The sequence below is a fragment of the Lepeophtheirus salmonis genome, unplaced genomic scaffold (genome assembly GCF_016086655.4).
Source record: "Lepeophtheirus salmonis unplaced genomic scaffold, UVic_Lsal_1.4 unplaced_contig_11160_pilon, whole genome shotgun sequence".
In the NCBI taxonomy this organism is placed as follows: domain Eukaryota; kingdom Metazoa; phylum Arthropoda; class Copepoda; order Siphonostomatoida; family Caligidae; genus Lepeophtheirus; species Lepeophtheirus salmonis.
Window position 1 is genome coordinate 47,060 of NW_027289440.1, and position 19,599 is coordinate 66,658.

Consider the following 19,599-nt stretch of genomic DNA (forward strand, 5'->3'; position numbering starts at 1 on the left):
ATCGAATGTAAGTTTTTTTTTTTTTTTTTTCATTTTTAAAGTATTTTTAATTAGATTCTACACTCATAAATTTATAATGTTTCCAGAATGAGAATTTCATATTCTTTAGTTTTAGAATAAAAATGTCTTAAAGCTCCCATGATTTCGAATTGAAAATAACTATTTTGTTTCATAAATAGAAATGGAGTGGAGTTCCCAAGAATACAAAATCTTAACAATTTCTAAGAGGTTAAAACTAGTCATTTAAATCCTGTGTATTAATAAGCTGGACAGTTTTTTTTAATCAGAGGAATGAATTTTCTTTTCCTATGCTGTTGTCATTATTATTTAACTCCTGAGTAGTTAACTTCATTTCCTAATACATTCAATTAAATTCAAAACCTGATTGAAAATTCGTGTCTGCTCATAAAAAATGCAGAGTAACCTTGAGGATTTGTTGCGGAGTTATAATAAGAATTCCTTGTTGTACTCGGAGTAGAATTGTGAATCGACATAGGAATAGTTTCTGCTTAGATCCTTGCTAGATATGGAGTGGGATTTTTTTTTTCTTTCTTAATCTCATACCTAATTTAATGATATGTCATGTCAGCTAGGCTGCTCTCCTGTTTTAGCAAAAAACAGCAGCTTAGCTGTGATGACGTTTTAATAGATTAGCTGTAAGCAGTCCTGAGAAAGGTTTGAAAGGAAGTAAACACAAATCCTACACCGTATCTATTAAAATCATTGACAAAAATGACTTCGTAATCGTTCCTAAACTCTAGTATTAGTTCAACAAGGACTTTTTATTATGACCATAATTTTAACTTCCCAAGCAATGTTGTATAGCCAAGAATGGTTACAATATTAATCCATTATCTTACTCAGTTTTTATCGAGGTTGAAGGAAATACCAATGTTCAAATTTGAGGAAAATAGATTTTGTGTCCTAAAATGGTAATAATCTTAATAAAGAGATGGAAAAAGTTGACGATATGGAATCTTGATATTACAATATTAAACTAACATGTTCTCTAAATATTGAAATCATATTAGCTTATTAATTACAAAATCGTTGTTTGCTGGAATCTGATTCAATATTATGTAGGACGTCGAAGAACAATTCTATCCTCATCATCATCAGAACCTAAAAAAGACAATCCAATTGTTTAAATGTGATGGATATTACCAAAGTTTATTTAAAAATTAAGTACAACTTAATGAATTTTATTACTTGTAGTATTCCTTACTGTAAGATAAACAAAAAATGTATCCATTTGTATGGAATATAATTAGTATATTATAGTTAGTTTATTCTAATCTGCTAAAGTTCATGGAACTTTTAACAGCAAAACCATTCCTTCTCGCTACTCCACCACAAAGTCAATGGAGTCCAAAAGTAAAGTAGTGTTGTCAAAGATTAAAAAAATCTTTTAGGAAATGATAATCTTATTGTCTTACACGAAACTACGATTCATGACTTCAGTGTTGATAGGTTAGGCTTATTTAATAAATTTGAAAGATGTTAAGAAGCCTGACAATAGACCAATTACATATATTGAAGTCAAAAGTTTTTGGCTCCAATTTCTTACGCGATATGTTTTCGATGGTCCAGCTTATTGTATAAAAGTAGTCAAAAATCTTATGTTGAATGCCACTCATCTGCTCATGATCTGAACAGAATAGCAACTCTCTCTTCTAATTACTTTGAAAATACCAACACTAATCTCAGAAGTAAATTTTTTCTTTTATAAAATTTTAGGAACCAAAAACGATTGATTATTACACAGAGTATTTTAATTCAGTCTGAATTGTATGGATGAAAAAGTGATAAAATAAATAAATCAACAACGATCATGTTATCTATTAATGACATATGAAATCTTTGTTATAGGAAAATTTTTACAAACAACATAAATGGGTACTGATGAATGAGGCCTCTACATATTTTCGTCGAGGTTATCATCGATAAAATCTACATAGTACAATCAATATAAGACAGCAAATATTAAGATGTATCTTTAATATTATACTCGTATCTACTCATAATTATCATTAATTATTTTACATCTTTATTATACATTCTCTTCATATTCCGTAAATAATATTACTCATTCGAAATAGTGAATATAATTAAAGAAAAGAGTAAAGATCCATTAGATCCAATATTCAGAGCTGTAAGTCCAAGTTCTCATGCTCCGGGACTTTCTGGCTCCGAGTCATCATGCTACGAGGTTTTCTAGTTCCGAGTACAAGTCCTCATGCTCCGGTTCCATGCGAAAATAAGTTATGTCCGGATCTACCCGTAGTCTCGTCTAAGGCAAGATATCCATTGCCACAAGATCTTCCTTAATCTTTGAGAATACTACTTTACATTGGGACTTCAATGACATTGTGATGGCGTATTGAGAATAAAAAAAATAATAAAATAATGATGACAGCTTTGGTATATAAAGACATATATTCAGGCAGGGAGCACTATTCCCGATTCAGGTAATAACTACAAAAATCCAGCTCCTCTTTTATAATACAATTTTTTTCATCTCCGGTGATCACGTTTATTTTCAATTTCTGTTTTTTAACATACCGGCATTTCATATTATTTGAATCTCTGATCAATGATCATACTCATAGCAAATGAAAGAAATATCGACCAGACTTAAAAATGTACCGTTTCTTTAGTTAGAGTATTGGCAATAATAACATCTTGTTGCATTAAGTTAAAGAAATAATGCACTAATAATTACAATTAGATTCTTAATCCGTAATTTTAGTATTGGTTTCAGGAACTTAATGTAAGTTGTGTATATTTTTTAGCTTGCCAGTTTTTTGGAATTGGTAATCTGAGTATGAATTACCTTTTCTCCTTAGTTGTCGTCATTATTTTTTTAATTCCTGAGTAGTGAATCTCCTTTCCTACTACATTCAATTATATTCAAAACCTGATTGAACATTCGTGTGCAATCATTAAAGACGAAGAGTAACCCATATGATTTATTGTGGAGTTATAATTGTGAGTCCTTGTTGGAGTCAGAGTAAAATTGAGAATCGACATCGGAGTAATTCTTTCCAAAATCCTTGTTTATTCCCTTCTCTCCCTCCTCCCTTATCCCAACTGATTGTAAGTGATCTAATAAATCGTCATGACAATTAAGCTGTTCTCCTTCAAAACATTCTTCAAATTGTGAGGGTTACTATGTTGATTTTCGGTTTCTTTTTTCCTAACATGCCCAAAATACATACGATTTTCATTACTTCCTATATATAAAGAGGAAGGGATCCGTGTAAAAAAAAATCAAATATTGCGATGAGAAAAGGAAAAACAGGTTATACGAGTGCTCGTTCTTCTTTTTATTCATTATTTAATAAGTTGTGTGTGTGTTAACCTCTCCCTCTTGGTATAGAAGAATTATCGCCTATTTTTGGTGTAAATTGATTTAAAAATGAATAATAAAATATAATTATAATATTTTTCATGTACTAGTACTATTTTAAGTGTAGAAGGTTCTCTTCTTTATAGCAATAATTCATTTTCTATTCCTAAATCATATAAAAAAACAGGTAGCTCATACTAAAAAGGGTTTGAATATAGTAATACGATATGCCTTGCTCCCCCCTTTTCCTTGTGCAAATACACAAATCCCATCTCTACCTATATGGCATGGCCCTTGGGACATATATTAAATCATATATGTATGTAAATGTCCTTACAAATATGTCTTCTTAAATATCCATTCCAATATAACAAAATAACAATACAAACATTAAAAATTTTAATTTGAAGGCAATGAAATGAAAAAAATTATTAAATATTCAAAGACAAATAATCCATATTTATAGTACATTTATAAATGTGTTTGAGTGTTAATAGGACCTGAAGCCATTTTTGTTTCTAAATAGATATTTACTAATAATATAATTTACATGAATTGGTCATTTTTATACAAGATCTTACCATAACTAACTCTTACATAATATGCTTGAAGTTACAACTAAAAAATTTGTTCACTTTCACAATTTGTTATAAATAAAATAAAATATTTACGTCAAATATCCATTCTACTAATTTGAAAATACAAATAAATGTGTTTGAATTTTTTATAATGTTAAAAAACTTGGACAGATATGTTTGACATAAAATTATATCAATAGTTACTTGATCATCTTGTTTTAACTCATTTATTCGGACTCCAATTTGGTATTCTACCTACATACTTATTAATTTAAGAAGTATGTTAAACAATGATAATTTTTAAATATCCAATTTCCACTTTCTTTGGTATTTTAATACAATATGAAGTCGAACGGGTGGTCCATTAAAATCGGAACATTTTGAATTTTAAACCTCAACAAGATATAATTTATTAATTAACAATAGAGTTTGAACAAAATTAATACTATATATAGATGTCTATCTGAGCTCTCTTAATCATTAATGTAGCCACCCTTAGAGGGAATGATGGATTCCAGGTAGTGGTAGAAGGCCTGGTACACACTGCAAATATTTACAAAGGTATTTATTCCGGGATACTCTAACAATCACATGCGTCATAGAGTAAACCATTTGGTGAGAATTGAAGGGAAATGAATTGACACATATTCTTTCCTTCTTGGAGAAATATCATCTAAAGTCCAAGAAATTTGATTTGACTTGACTAAGATATATTGTTTATTTCTCGCTTTATTCAAGAACAAACAATCTAAGCTTGGGCTTTAGTATTATTTGTTGTGATGAAAATTGTGTGTACTTTGGGCATGCTAAAAAAAAGAAGGTCATTTGACTCATGTCTGTTATTTGACTTTGAGTCTATTTCGTTAAAATAACATGACCAGTCGTTTTCTGGGATGACGAGGATTTGAATGAGCTAAAGGAAATGTGAGTTACAGCTGTTATCAGCAGTTGCTGCTGAAGGCACATAATTAGTTGTTGTTTCTCTTGAAATGACATTCCGACAATTTATTGCTATAAGTTACAATGATATATGTACAATTAGTTTCAGGGCGCCTGCAGGATTATATATATATATTTTTTTTTTTTTTGGGGGGGGGGCTTAATTTTTGGTTTTTTTTTTAAGTTTCAAAAATCCATAACTATTCACTTTAAATATTAATCTTTTTTGGGGGAAAAAATTAAAAATTCGTAGCTATTCACCGAAAATTATTTTTTTTTGGAAAAAAATTTCTAAAATTAAATTTTGTGGAAAAAAAATTCAAAAATGAAATGACAAACAAAATTGAGTAAAAAGCTATTATTCCTTAAATTGGGAGGGAGGCTCCAACCGCCACTTTAGCCCACTCTCTGTAGGCGCCTCTACGTTTGAACTAAGACGAAGCATAATCTGGATGGTATTGGACTCGGTTTGTCTTCCTATCTACCGAGTGATTGCTGCATATCACGATGAAGAAAATTTAAATTGAATTAATAAAGAAAAAAACTTTATATTTTTGGAGATGTTTGATCTAGAAAATAAAAAAATTTTATCACCAGGTGGGGTTTAACTTTGCTCACAAGTCCAATTAAGTCTTTAATTATTTTTGTCGAGTCCTCGAATATTTTTATCAATTCTTCATATTTCTTGAACCCATTCCATGCCTATCATTATAATATAGGGTTCATAGTATTGTGGGGGTATTTACAGATCTTGATTTCTATTTAACAACCAACAGGATTTAAAAAATGGATTTTCGCCAAAATTAATGATGATAGTCTATTTTAGCAGATTTCAGAATTCATCCTGGATCCTGGACATCAGCTCAGATTTGTTGCTGCAGGAGGATCTATTTGTTTGTTACTCAACTTTCCTCCACCTAAAAAAGTTCATGGAGTTGAGGACGGGGAGCTTAGAGGCCAAACAATAGGTCCAACAAGGTCAAAAAAAGGACAATTCTTGTTATCGGCACGCCTTGCTGTTAATTCATAATCATTTCCAGACTCTTCCATTTCCTTTCTGACCCTCCAGACAAAGGACCTGTGTAGGTTTTTGAAGTTTGGAAACTCAACATTGTTTCGTCCGGTGTGGATCGCATACAAGGACACGTTGCCTTTTCCAGGATTGGAAATACTTAGTTAATGGATGCCATTTTTTCCAAAAGAGAACGTTTGTTCACCCTAAAGTACTATTTGTTAAAATATTATATCAGTTCCAACAAAAGATCAAATGAAATTCACATTATTTCATTCAAGATTCAGGGGCGTCCGCAGGGTTATGTATATATATTTTTTGTGAGAGGGCTTTTTTTTAGAATTTTTTTTTTTTCAAAAATCAATATTCACATAAAAATTAATGTTTTGGATAACAATTTCAAAAATCTACTACTGTTTACAAAAAGTTTTAAATATTAAATTTTGTTCCAAAATCCATATTATCCGAAATGAAATTTCAAATATAATTTTTTTTTTTCGGAAATAATTCCAAAATCTACAGCTATTCACAACAAAAATTTATTTATTTTTTACTCTGCTGTATAATTTTCTCGAATGACGATTTTTAAATAAAATAAATCTTTAAAAAAAAATTATGCCCCCTAATTTTTGCGTCAATTTCTTTATCCTGACCAAAAAATATTCTAATAAGAAGCAAAAATTCCTTAATAATTTGGGGGCTACAGCTCGTCTAGCCTACGCTTCTAAGAATACACAAAAAATCAGAGTATCATAGACTCCAACCAAAATAATATGACCATCAATCCCCGAAATAACTACCCTTGAGTACAAATTTGTTCCACCACAATTTATTTATAGATTAAACATAAAATAATATCAAATTAATTAGTTATCCAATGATTTTCTTATTATTTTCAAGTTGTTGAAGTTCCCATTTCTTGTAAGCCTCTATTTGCTTAAGATACGTCACAGCAGCGGGATCCACAGCCACTCCTTGTTCATTGATAGGAGCAGCATTTCCATTGGATCCAGTTTGTCCAGGTCCTTGATTCTTTCTAAATGTAACTCGACTCTTACCATCAGCACCAATAGCGCCAATGGGACATACCTTTTCTCCACAAGGTCCAACGAGACATCCCTAATGAATAGAATGTCGTCATGGTAACACCTCAAAATATGATCCTTCACTTTACTTACGTATGCGTCCATGCTATCCTCATTCACGGCGATAACCTCTTTTGTTTGGCATTGAATAATGTTTCTAACAGCCACAAATCCACCTTGATCAGGAGTAGGAGCTCCTAATGTGAATTGAAATAAAGCAAACAAGGCAAGGAGTGTGATCTTAAAAGTAAATGGTTAAATTATATTTTATTTATTTGTGATGTCGAAATTAACTTACTTTAAAAACCATTTTTAGAATGTATATGTTTGTTAGATAAATGCGCTTGGAACAAGATCCTAAAATATAATGATAATATTTCTACCTGCTATTGGAACAAATAAAAATATTTAACGGCATCCACCCATTTAAGAAACATGAGTGCGTAAAAATAGATGGAAAAAGAGCATTCTTTAGGGTGTCCCAATGCATATAAAGCTAATTTGTTCCCTTCAAAATCTAAAATGCCTCTCTTTCAAAGATTATTAAAATGTGGTCCATTCAAATCTGAACACTTTGAATTTTAAACTTCAACAGGATAGAATTCAACAAAATTAGTATTATAAATAAATGTGTGCCTGGGCTCTCTTAATAATTAATGTAGGCACTCTTAGCGGCAATGATGGCTTCTAGGTAGTGGTAGAAGGCCTGACATCTGCTGCGGAATCTAGTCCTCTGTCTTGGCGTCTCTGTGCTGGCTGACAGTGGCTTTGTGAACCTCGGTGGGTGGATGACGGACCTTTAGGCCTGTCGAGGGGTTTGGCATCAGGGATGTAGTGGGCCAAAAACGAATCAAAAAGAGTCTTGCAACAGAAGAGATGGGTTTATTTCATTGCTGTATTTAAAAGTGGCCTCTTCATCCTCACGAGGCTCTTTCCACCCCTTTTTGATAGCTCTCTGGACATTCTGTTGTAAAATCCCGAGATCTCTAGCATGGACTTGAGGGGATTGACCTGGGATGTTTTCTTTAACTCGTCTGGGTCCAGTTTGGCCTATTTGATAGAGCCCTTCTTCCTCTCCAACGTTTCGGACATACTGATAGGGTAGAAGGTGGTCCTCTAATATTAATTTTGTATGCTTTAAAATGTCGAAATGTGAATTAATTTCAATCACTCAACCTTAATTAACTATTGAATTTGTAAGTGTTCAATTTGTAAGTTGTAAGATTTCAATGGGCCACGTAGTAAATATATATACAAATTGAATCGTAGAATCTACTGAATTCAATGGATCTCAAATCTCTATTTCATCGTATTTTTCTAATTATGAGAAATGGGCAAGGTCAACAAGACACACCCTTGTATCTAAGCAATTGTGTGTACTTACATTCAATAGGTAAATTCCCCCCCCCCCACACTTTTCTACCTAATTAACCGTTTATATATATTACAATGATTAACTCACTACAGTGTGTCCCTCCAAATCATGAACGATTTTTCCCAAACTCAACTTTGTCAAGATTCTCAAAAAGTACAAGTAGTAAAACGATGAAACTTTGTATTTATTTCCGGGTGGTCCATTGAAATCTGAACATTTACTGATTCAATAATTAATTTAGATTGAGTGATTGAAGTTAATTCATATTTCGACATTTTAAAGCATAAAAAATTAATATTATAGGACCACCTTCTACACTGTCAGCATGTCCGAAACGTTGGAGAGGAAGAAGGGCTCTGTCAAAAAGACCAAACTGGACCCAGATGAGTTAAAGAAAATCTTCTACGCCAATCCCCTCAAGTCCATGCTAGATATCTCGGGATTTTACACTAGACTATCTACAGAGCTATCAAAAAAAAGATTGGAAAGAGCGTTATGAGGGCGGAAGTGCCATTTTTGACACCAAAAATGAAAGAAAAACATCTCCGTCGTTGCACAACTCTTCTTAGGGCCCTACAATCCTGATGCCAACACCCTCCACTACACATGTCGAGAGGAAGACCTGTAGTGCCTGCATCCAAACACCGAGGTCCTCAAAGCCACTTTCAGCCAGTATTGGGACGCCATGATAGAGGACTACAATCTGCAGTGGGTACCACGACTTACTCCGCCGCCTTGAAGCCATCATTGCTGCTAAGGGCGGCTACATTAATGATAAAGAGAGCTCAGACACACATCTATTTATAGTATTCATTTTGTTCAAATTCTATTGTGTATTAATAAATTATATCTTGTTGAAGTTTAAAACTCAAAGTGCTCAGATTTTAATGTAATACTTAGTAGATTTACAAATCGATGGCTAAAATGACCAAGGAGGTCAAATCATTCATTAGGACCTAAAGATTATTTCGCTTTACCTTTGTTGAAGTTATAACCTCACTGATGATGAAGATCTAAGCTATTGAAAATGTCTAAACTCATTAGAATTTTTCAGACGGAGATGATTCATTGGTACCTTGAGCAAAAATTTAACCAGCAAAACAACCAAATATTGACCCTTCATCCAAATATCCCCTCTGGAATCAACAAACTATTCCAAAGCGGGTTAATAGTTGTTTCTTCGGGTTATTACCTCGAAATGGAGGTCAAAATCCGCCAATACTAAAATTTGGAATATCTTCATTAAGCGACTGTGTGGGCCAAACATTCCTGATGTAGATGCCAACGGTCTCTGCAGTCTTATCGGTGGTGTTTTAAGGGTCCTTATTTAGAACTGTAGTCCAGTCCATTCCCATCCAGTCCAGTCCAATACCACATAATATATATTTTCAATGAAATGTGTAATAATCTTATTCGGCTTAATAAACCATCGATATTTTGATGGAAAAAAAATCCAAGAACTGACAGTTAGGGACCGGTCGCAAGGAGCGACGGTCTTAAGGGCCGGTTTCAATGATTGGCAGTCCTAAGGCTCGATAGAACCGGTCCTAAGACTAGCCTCGACCGAATAAATAAGGACTAACCCAACACATTGTCTTTCTTTGTGGCTGCTTCCAAGGCTAATAGAAATACGAGGAATACATAATGTAATCGGACACACTAAATTTTTCAATTAAATGTATCGTACCGACTGCTTGACAAGACATACATACTTTGACAAAACAAGCAACTAATCAAAGTCTACGACGTTGCTCCTAGAATGTTCAATTTGATGTGATAAAGGTTACACAGTAATTGTGTACATGACTAAATATTATCTTTTATTTAAAATATTTATTAAAAATATAGTCTATATCCTGATTTTATTTTATTTTGTCTGAGCATGGGGTAAAATTCTCACAAAATTCGAGAAAAATATCCGTTTAATTTTTGTTTCGGATCTGGAAGGGTAACCTGAAGATCCGAACCCATCCAGATCCCTAAAAATGTGGATCTATCTTAAGTTAAAGGCTTCATTTTCAATATTGTTGCTTATGCAGTCTCTTCTGTCATAAACTGGAAATTGTGTTTAACTAATGTTGGATTTTGACACAAAATAAATTTTTTATTGTTAAAAAGAAATCCTAAATCTTGCAGATGAGGAACTAACAGAGCAATGTAAAGCACTAGATACCGAACTGGACTTTTGGTGGCATCAAGGTTAATACAAATACAAAGTTATACCTTGTACGACTAATGTTTGACTTCCACCACGCTTTTTAATATTGACGTCATAGTAGATGAGTGGTGACGTGTTTTGTCAAAATCTGTTTTTCTTGCCCAGGAGACGGACTAATACATCACTCATCAGATTGAAAATTCTAGCAAGCCCGATTACATGATGGTCGTACCTTGTATTTCTATTAACCTTGGGTTGCTTGACATTTTTAGAATTAGAGACATGGGTCAGTCCTCGTTTTTTGCTTGATGCAACCTCGAAGTGGATTAAATCGTAATTAAATGCTTCTGCAAGTTTTGGTTACCCACTCTGTATATTTGAGAGAATTACTTATAAATTAAATCATTATAATAAATTAGATGATTAAAATTATGGACTTCAAATGACTCAATGTTTATTACTAATTAATTACCATAGTATCATTCTACATTTTCATAGTGATTGGAAGAGTATTAAAAATAGCACCAATTAATAGGCTAAAAAAACAATCAATTCGTTTAACATATTAAATAAAAACAATTCAAGTAGATGGACAATACGAAAAAATAAAAATGTGGAATATGAATTTAGAATTTTGTTCAAAAAAACATTTCTATGCATATTGATGTATACTTCTCCGAGTCTCGACATCTCAAACAAGGATTTTCTTCTTCATTGGTGGGTATTTAATCTAAGTATATCATATCAAAGTTTTAAGGCGGATCTGAAACTGAAAAAAGTTGAATTATAATACATAGTGCATTTTGAAATTTTTTATTATTAATTATTATTTTATTTTAGTATTAATAAGGATTTCTTTTCCTATTAAAAAGTTGGTGCAAACTTTTGAAAAAAAAAATTACAAATATGCAATTTAATATTTAAAATTTTTTCAAAAATTTCCCAAGTATTCAGAAAAAATTATATTTTTCTTTTTTTAAAAAAATTCATAGCTATTCACAAACAATTGAATTTTTTCGAGAAAAATTTCAAACAGCCAAAGCTGATCACAAATTTTGAAGAAAAATTTCAAGATTTCAAAGCTATTCAAATAAATTAAATTTTTTGGAATTTTATTTATAATATAAGATATTTGGAAATAAAAATGAAATATTACATTTTTTTAAGAAAAATATTTCAAAGATATATAGTTATTTACAAAAAAAATAGATTTTTCTAAATTTTTTTTAAAAATTCACAGCTTGACAAACAATGAAAATTTTTCGATTTTTTTTCAAAACTCTACAGTTTTTAACAGAAAGTATAAAAAGCCATAGCTATTAAAAAAAAATTAAAATGATGGAATTTTTATTTTCAAAAATTCAAACTTATTCAAAAGTAATTAAATTTTTTGGAATTTTTTATTTCTAATATAAGATATTTTGGAGAAAAAAATCAAATATTAAATTTTTTCAAGAAAAGTTTGGAAAATAAAACTTGAAAAATTTCAAGTATTATATGCTTTGAAATTTTTTTTCTCAATAAATTTCAGAATTTGGAGGGTTTTTTTCGTAACTCAGAATAGTATTAAATAGGAATAGGAATCGCAAATACAATTAATTTATAAATAAATAAGATTTATAAATTTTTTTTTTTTGTTAAAATTGATCTTCCTTTGGAATTTTTTAATCAAAATATGTCATGTGTATTACTGTAAAACACATTCATTAGTTGTTTTCTGTTGAAAAAATGATTGAATCATGCTCCAAAATTTCAATGCATACACGAAAAAATCTCATTATGTCATGAATATCGAATTAAGTCAAAAGTAAATAAACACGGCCCAGTAGTAATTGGTCCAAATCTTTACAGTTTAGTACTTTAAATAATACACAAACACGACAGTAACTTCAATGAAAGAAGTGCAAATCACTTCTCTGTTATCAATTAATTATTATTCGACATGATTGAGTAATTATTCTTATTGGATTGACGAAAACGCATAATATTGGCAGTGACCCTCCCATAGAGTTGACCCAATCATACGTACCGCCATTAAATAAATTAGATGATTACATGAATTGTAGAATACTTTTTTATTTATTTATGTACATACTAGAACGGTAAAGAGTCGAATTAAAATATACAGTCGTATATATCAATAACTCAAATAAAAATAAAATACCTATAAAGTGATAACCTAAAAATATCAGTGGCATTGGCTTTGAAAGTGTTTTAGGGAATTGGCAATCTCCAATATTATTCATTTCCTCTCATCATATTTGTCTAAGAAGACTTCTCCATAAAATAAGTATGTAAGCTGAATACTATAACATTGTTTGCTTGATTACAAGCGAATACTAAAATTAGTAGAACAAGAAAAAATAAGACAAAGATTGGAATATAAGAATTGCTAATCACTTCTCCATTAGGTAATTATGATTAGACATGATGGATTATTCATACTAGAAAAGACTCTAATACGAGGCAAGAGGGTAAGTCCACTTTTATTCCATCAAAAAACAGAGATTTGAAGAGTTTGATAATAATACACTTTAACATATTAGGATATAGAAAATTCAAAAGGAACATTAATGGCAACCAAATTGAACAATAACGACGTAAAAACCTCATTTATTTATAAATAGTGATGAAATATACATGATATAAAATGGTTTCTAGGCAAAAGGGTTTCAGGCAAAATGTTCTGGTCCAATATAGTTTAAGGCAGGATTACCTTACACGGCACCTTTAATATAATTCAAATGTAAGTTAAAAAATCTAGAATGAAAATCTAATTCTTGAATCATAATTACATTAATGAGTACTATAAATAATATTTTAGGAGCACATGCTCAATTTGGTTTCGTATACAATCACGAATGTCCAACCCGTGGCCTGCGGGTTGCATTTCGCCCCGCTTAATGTTTAACTGTGGCCTACTTTTCATTCTCACTTCAAGTAGTATTTTTTTATTAAAATGGTCATAATATCATCAAAATGCGTATAGCACACATAAAACGTAAAAACATTGAAAAATATTTGACGTCATATTGTATGTTCTGAAACTCTTACAGCAGAGGCGTCACCTGTGGGGATTGAGGGGCTGTAGGTCTTCCCATATAAAGGAATTTTTGAAAAAAATTCTGTATGGGGAAAAAAATAATGAGAAAACTGAGATAATGTTTTTTTTTTAAGTTACAAGCCCAACGCCCAAAAAAAGTCCTAATCCTGCGGACGCCCCTGCACATGGTTGCCAGATTGGGCTTTTGAGGCAGTTTGGCCTTCAAAAAAAAATTGGTCTTCTCTTATATTTTGCCTAAATATGTATTTAATATTTTTGTTTTATAAAGCCATTTTTCATGAAATTCATTTTTATAGGTTCTGTGGCCCATTATGTTAAAAGGTTGGACATCCTTGGTATACATCAATGATAGCTTGTATGTAGTAGAAAAATAAGTTCACTCCTCAAGAATTAAATAATACTGATAACAGCTTAGATAAAGAAAATATAATGAAATTGCCTTATTCTCTTCAGAAGACCTATTCTGAATTATTCATAACCTTTTTTAATGGTTCCAACTTGTACACATTGCCTTGGTCATACAAGTTACAACTTGTACACAATACATGAAAATGTATTTTCCATCACAAATATTCTTGGTTGCTTTCGATTTGTTTTTCCCTCTCAGGTAGTAAAATATGGCAAATTTCTTTTTTTGAGACCTCCATACTCGACCCACAATAATTAACGACTAAACTGGGATAGCGCAATACTGTCCAAAAGCGTTTGTAATATCAGGGGCGTGCGTCTACAGTGTGTGTAACTAAATCTATCCGTATCCCTCCACCCTCCCCCCACACACAATTAAGGAATTTATGTTTTTTATTAGAAAATTTTAAATTAAATTTTTGACCCAAAAATTAAGTTTAAAAATTTTTTCTCAAAAAATTAAATATCTGCAAGTTAATTTTTGAATTTTTTCCCCAAGAAATTTAACTATTTTTGAACAGCAGTAAATTTTGAATTTCTTTTGAAAATATAAAAATTTGAAAATTATTTCTTGAAATTTATTTTCCAGAAAATTAAATTTTTTATCAACAGCTGTGCATTTTTTGATTTTTTTGAAAAAATAGCTACGGATTTTTAAATTTTTTTTAATAATGGCTATGGATTTTTTATAAGTAGTTGTTAACTTTTGATATTTTTTGTGAACAGCTTTGGATTTTTGAAATTTTTCTCCAAAAAATTTAATATTTGAAATTTTTTGTAAGCAGCTATGGATTGCTGCATTAAATTGAGGGGTTCTGTGACCCATGGAGGGTACTGTGTATTTATGCTCCTTGGGAAGTGACCATGAAATGATGGATTTTTGAAATTTTGTTCAAAAAAATTTAATTTTTTGAGAATAGATATGGATTTTTTCCTGAATAACTGTAGATTTTTGATTTTTGAATTTTTGGATTGTTCTTAACAAAATTCCAAAAATGAAGGCATCCCCCCCCCCTTCAAAAAAATAATATATATATATATATATATTCCAGCGATCAGGATAATCAAATAAAACGTAATAATTTCAACTGGTACAATATGTTGATACAAGTTACAACTTGTACATAAATAAATAAATATGTATAATACAAATTTTGATGAGAAAGATATTGGATTACTTAGGCCTTTATCTTGTATTTTTTTTTTGGTTTTTTTCATTATTATGATTTCATCTCCCAATGATGATCATTTATCACTTTTCCATTGTTTTCTTTCCTTCATCCTTATCATTTCTTTATATTCCACAATAAATTTGTACAAATATTATATAAGTGGTTCTCAAACTATATACAATCTCAGCTCACTTACAATACAACTGTATACTCGTGATGGGAAGATTAAAAAACAAAAAAACACGATCCTAATGCGAATTTAGAAAAAAATCCCAATGCCAATTCTGATTCTTTAATATTTAAATTTTTTTCAAAAAATTCACAGCTATTCACAAACAATTTAATTTTTTGGGAAAAAAATTTCAAAAATCCACAGCTGTTCACAAAAAAATATAATATTTTGTGGAAAAAAAATCGAATATTAAATTTTTTGGAGAAAAATTTCAAAAATCCATAGTTGGACGTAATATCAAGTGTGGTAATGATGTAATGTTTCCATCTAACAAGACTCCTGAAGATCTTGCCAACGTCAAATTTCCTTCAAATACTAATGTGTACGTCTCTTAGTATGATTAAAACTACCAATACTGATTGAAGGCAAAAATTAACGTAAGAAAATCCTTCTAAAATCTTGATTTGTCGATATAATATAGAGCAAAATCGAACTCATTACTTTAAATTGTTCTTATAAAACTGGGGTATCCTGTATAAGTTTCCCACACGTCATATTTTCTCTTTCTATCTCGAAATTGGTAACAGGGACAAAGGATAGTTGAAATTCAATTCTCGCAACCTTTTAAAAATGAGGAAAAAACTTTGGTACGTCAAGCAAAGGAGCGTGAAGTGAGGAGGAGGAACAGGATCTCGACTTTTTCGAGTAGTTCGGATAATTAGTACTTTGAAGGCTCATAAAATTAGATAAAAGGTCTCATTGTGTGGAAAGTCATACTTAAATAAGGAAAAGATGCATTCTAAAACAAATTAAAAAAATTAAATTAAAGCATTCCAAAATTCAAATTCATTTCAATTTTAATTCACAATACTTTCAAAAGACAATGTTTTAATCCAAAACTTTTGAATTTTTCATATTTTTAGTGCTCTTTTTTTGCTATTTTTGAGCCAAAAAATTGCTTAAAAATCCTAAGTCTATTACAATAAACTTTAAAAAAATAAAGGTATTTGAAGCGCCCTCTATGATTGAACATACATAACTATTACAATTCGAATGTTTTGTTGAACTATTTCCTTTTTTTTTTTTTAACTGCGTCAACTACTTCTTCAATGTATCACTAGCCATGTATTTTATCTCTAATATCTATTCACATAGAATATAAAGGGGCGGGGATCAAATTGTCGCCAAAATATTTTTCTACAAAAAACAACACAAAATATACATTTTTTAACTTTTTTATTGAAAATCACAGCTATGACGAGCATATAGGTATTGAGTAGCCATTCATTCGATATAATCACAGTTGGCATCATTAACAGCCTCAATACGGCCTCTGAACCGGCCGCAGGCTCTTCTGACCATCTCATTGTCCATGTTGCCGAATACCTCCTTGATGGAGTCCATCAGGGTGGCCTTGGTGCTATGGGGATGTCTGGGGCTATGTCTCTCGACATAGCCCCACACAAAATAGTCCAAAGGATTAAGGTCGGGAGAGTTAGGTGGCCACAAATCCTTGGTTACGACGTCATAACAGTTCTCGGTTAACCACTGCATGGAGATTTTGGACACATGGCAGGGTGCTGAGTCCTGTTGCCACGCCCAGGGCCTGTCTCCGACCTTTATGGACCTGGTAGGGTCATCCTCAACCATCTTATTCACCTTGTCGACAAAATCGGTGTCCCTGACCTTCCTGTCGGCGCCCTCCTCCTTGGGTGCCATGACTACGGCGGACCTCGATAGCTCCTCGTTCCACTTATAGCTCTTTATCTCCTAATATGATGACGGCATGATGCTAACTAAACTACTTATCGTCAGCTGACAAGAATAGCTTTCCTATTTGGTAACCAGTTTTTTTATTTGATAATGTCGTCTTCAAGTTATCAAGGTTTAAAGTAGGCGACAATTTGATCCCCGCTCCCTGTATATTAGAGAAATGCTACAGAGCGCAATCGAAATAGCTGCAGATTGCACAGTTTGAGAACCACTGCATTATACAATATACATTCCCATTCAAAATATCTCGTCATACTTATTAGTACTGCCATTTTGATTAAAACCGTCATTGAGGATAGTGGATGCTTATCAAAGCAAATAACACCAAGCACTCAACAAACTCATGCTTTTTTTTTTTTTGTAAGGATTTACAATTGAAGTTTTATATAACTTTTGTATCATATACATTTTAGCTTAGTGTAACCGCAATCTATATTTATTTTTGATTAAAGTTAATACGGAAAAGGTCTTCTCACATAAATAAGTTGAGGGAAATTGTGTAAGTAAATTTAAAGCTAATTTAGCCAGGAGTGGGTACTAATTCATCACAAAAGTACAGAATATATCAAGTGCTTTGGAATCAAAATCCCAGTTTTTAGTGTTTGGTCATGTGAAAGTTCCATAAGCCATATCAAATGACAGAGGGCTAGCTGTGGCGGTAAAAGACTATTTTTCATCATTCAAACATACAGACACACTTTGCTCTATTAATATAGATGTAACATGTAAGATTAGGGGGGGGGGGGGGGGTACTTTTATGTGAAATGAATATATGTATGTTAAAATTTGACATACTTTCGGATTACAAAATATCCCTTAACTCATCCTTTCTTCCATGCTATGTACATGTTTCTTTTAAGATAATTATGGACTTCATATATAAAACTGTAGTTTCTTTGTATATAAAAAGCGGGTGATCAATAAAGCACTTCCCTGTGACGTCACAGTAAAAAAACAGCGCCCCCAAACTGTAGGAAATATATTAATCTTAGTTATTGTATTTTTGGGGCTGTTTTCTAATTTGTGTTCTGGTTAGTGAAAGTCTATTTATGTAAAAAAACATAAAAAGTGAATTGTGGAAAAGTAAAAAACAACCCATTGAATGATTTTATATACATATTTATATCTACAATATACTGGGTGGTCCAGATAAATTGGGAAAATCTTTAAAGGTTTATAACAAACTAACTAGATGGAATAGAACCATATTTTTTCAATTATTTGAATGCTACATTTAATGACGTTCAATTATTTATAATGAGATCCACCTTTCTTGATAACCTCGGCTACCGGGCACCCCGTGCAGATCCCGTGAAGCCATTGTACTGGTTTTGCGCTTTTAAGTAACATTCTCTGGATGGACGTAGTAGCCTAAGAATGATACCTTTCAACAAGACAGTGCACCAACCGACAAGGCAAAAAAGCAGGATTTCTTGGCCACAAAATGTCCACCTTTTTGGAGCCCGGAATTTTGGCCTGCAAACAGACTGTATCTGAACCCATGCAATTTCTATTTCTGGGAAAGGGTTGGACATGAGGCCTGTGCATAGTATTATTCGTCTGTGGAGGCTCTGAAGATCTTCATTCCCCTTCGTACAATGTTAAAGCTGTATCTGTACGAGGTCACTTGAGCCTTCCAAAGCTTCTGGTAACGTGTGAACGATGTTATCAAGAGAGGTTGAACTCATTATGATTAATTGAATGTCATCTAATGTAGTTTTCAAAAAATATGGCTCCCCCAAGGTTAATAGAAATACAAGGTTATAACATAACACACGTACGACTGATATTTGACTTCCTCAACCCTTTTAATATTGACGCCATAGTAAATGAGGAGTTGCGTGTTTATTTCAAAATCTGTTTTTCCAGACCAGCAGCCGATACGATATATTAAATTGAAAATTCTAGCAATAGCGACGTCATAGGCTATGAGTGGTTGCGTGTTTATTCAAAATCCGTGCTGTCTTGCCCAGCAGTCGTTACGATACACCAGATTGAAAATTCTACAAAGCCCGATTACATGATAGTCTAACTTTCTATTTCTATTAACCTTGGTTCTACGTTATAAGCCTTTAAAGATTTCCCAATTTATCTTAACCACCCTGTATAAATCATCAATCAATCTGCGTGTTTGTAGGAGAAACCATAAATCCAGATCATTATTTCCCCGTACTTGATTCAAAAGAAACTTACCATTCTTATTATTTTACTAGTATAAATAACAACTCTCGTTATTTCCATTCGTATTTTTCATTGCCTCATTTCTTCCATATTAATATAATATCCCCTACATAACTATCCCAGAAGAGTGACACAAAAAAGAGTAATAATGGAGTCAAGACAGCATTTGGCGTAGCAGGGACATGGCTCAAGACTCTCCAAGTAGTCAATTTGCTCATCTGCAGTGCGGTTAGAGATAGTATCACCCTCGTCATCATTCGGATGATTAAGCTCATCCATCATCCCATCCTCATCTCCAATGCTTTCATCCTCCTTGGCCCCTGAAAGATAATA

The 19,599-nt window shown here is 32.0% G+C and overlaps 1 protein-coding gene and 2 long non-coding RNA genes across 3 annotated transcripts; all 3 read right to left on the reverse strand.

The window, feature by feature from the left end:
• Positions 1 to 1,981: 1,981 nt before the first annotated feature.
• LOC121122421 (uncharacterized) lies at positions 1,982 to 3,227 on the reverse strand. Its single transcript, XR_005865793.2, has 2 exons — positions 2,834 to 3,227; positions 1,982 to 2,356 (listed from the first exon to the last, which is right to left on the reverse strand). It is a non-coding gene; the product is annotated as an uncharacterized lncRNA (long non-coding RNA).
• A 3,462-nt stretch (positions 3,228 to 6,689) lies between these two features.
• LOC121123320 (uncharacterized) lies at positions 6,690 to 8,374 on the reverse strand. Its single transcript, XM_040718439.2, has 3 exons — positions 7,262 to 8,374; positions 7,057 to 7,203; positions 6,690 to 6,997 (listed from the first exon to the last, which is right to left on the reverse strand). Exons 1-3 carry the CDS (start codon positions 7,271 to 7,273, stop codon positions 6,749 to 6,751), a joined length of 408 nt encoding a protein of 135 aa, XP_040574373.1. The 5' UTR covers positions 7,274 to 8,374; the 3' UTR covers positions 6,690 to 6,748.
• A 2,559-nt stretch (positions 8,375 to 10,933) lies between these two features.
• On the reverse strand, positions 10,934 to 19,599 carry LOC121123676 (uncharacterized). The gene is made up of 2 exons (XR_005866064.2): positions 19,279 to 19,599; positions 10,934 to 11,265 (listed from the first exon to the last, which is right to left on the reverse strand). It is a non-coding gene; the product is annotated as an uncharacterized lncRNA (long non-coding RNA).

Bases quoted from the DNA above. Each gene is read 5' to 3' on its own strand.
- LOC121123320 (XM_040718439.2), bottom strand. The intron at 6,998-7,056 runs GTAAGTAAAGTG...TCTATTCATTAG, and splicing joins AGGATAGCATGGACGCATAC to GGATGTCTCGTTGGACCTTG.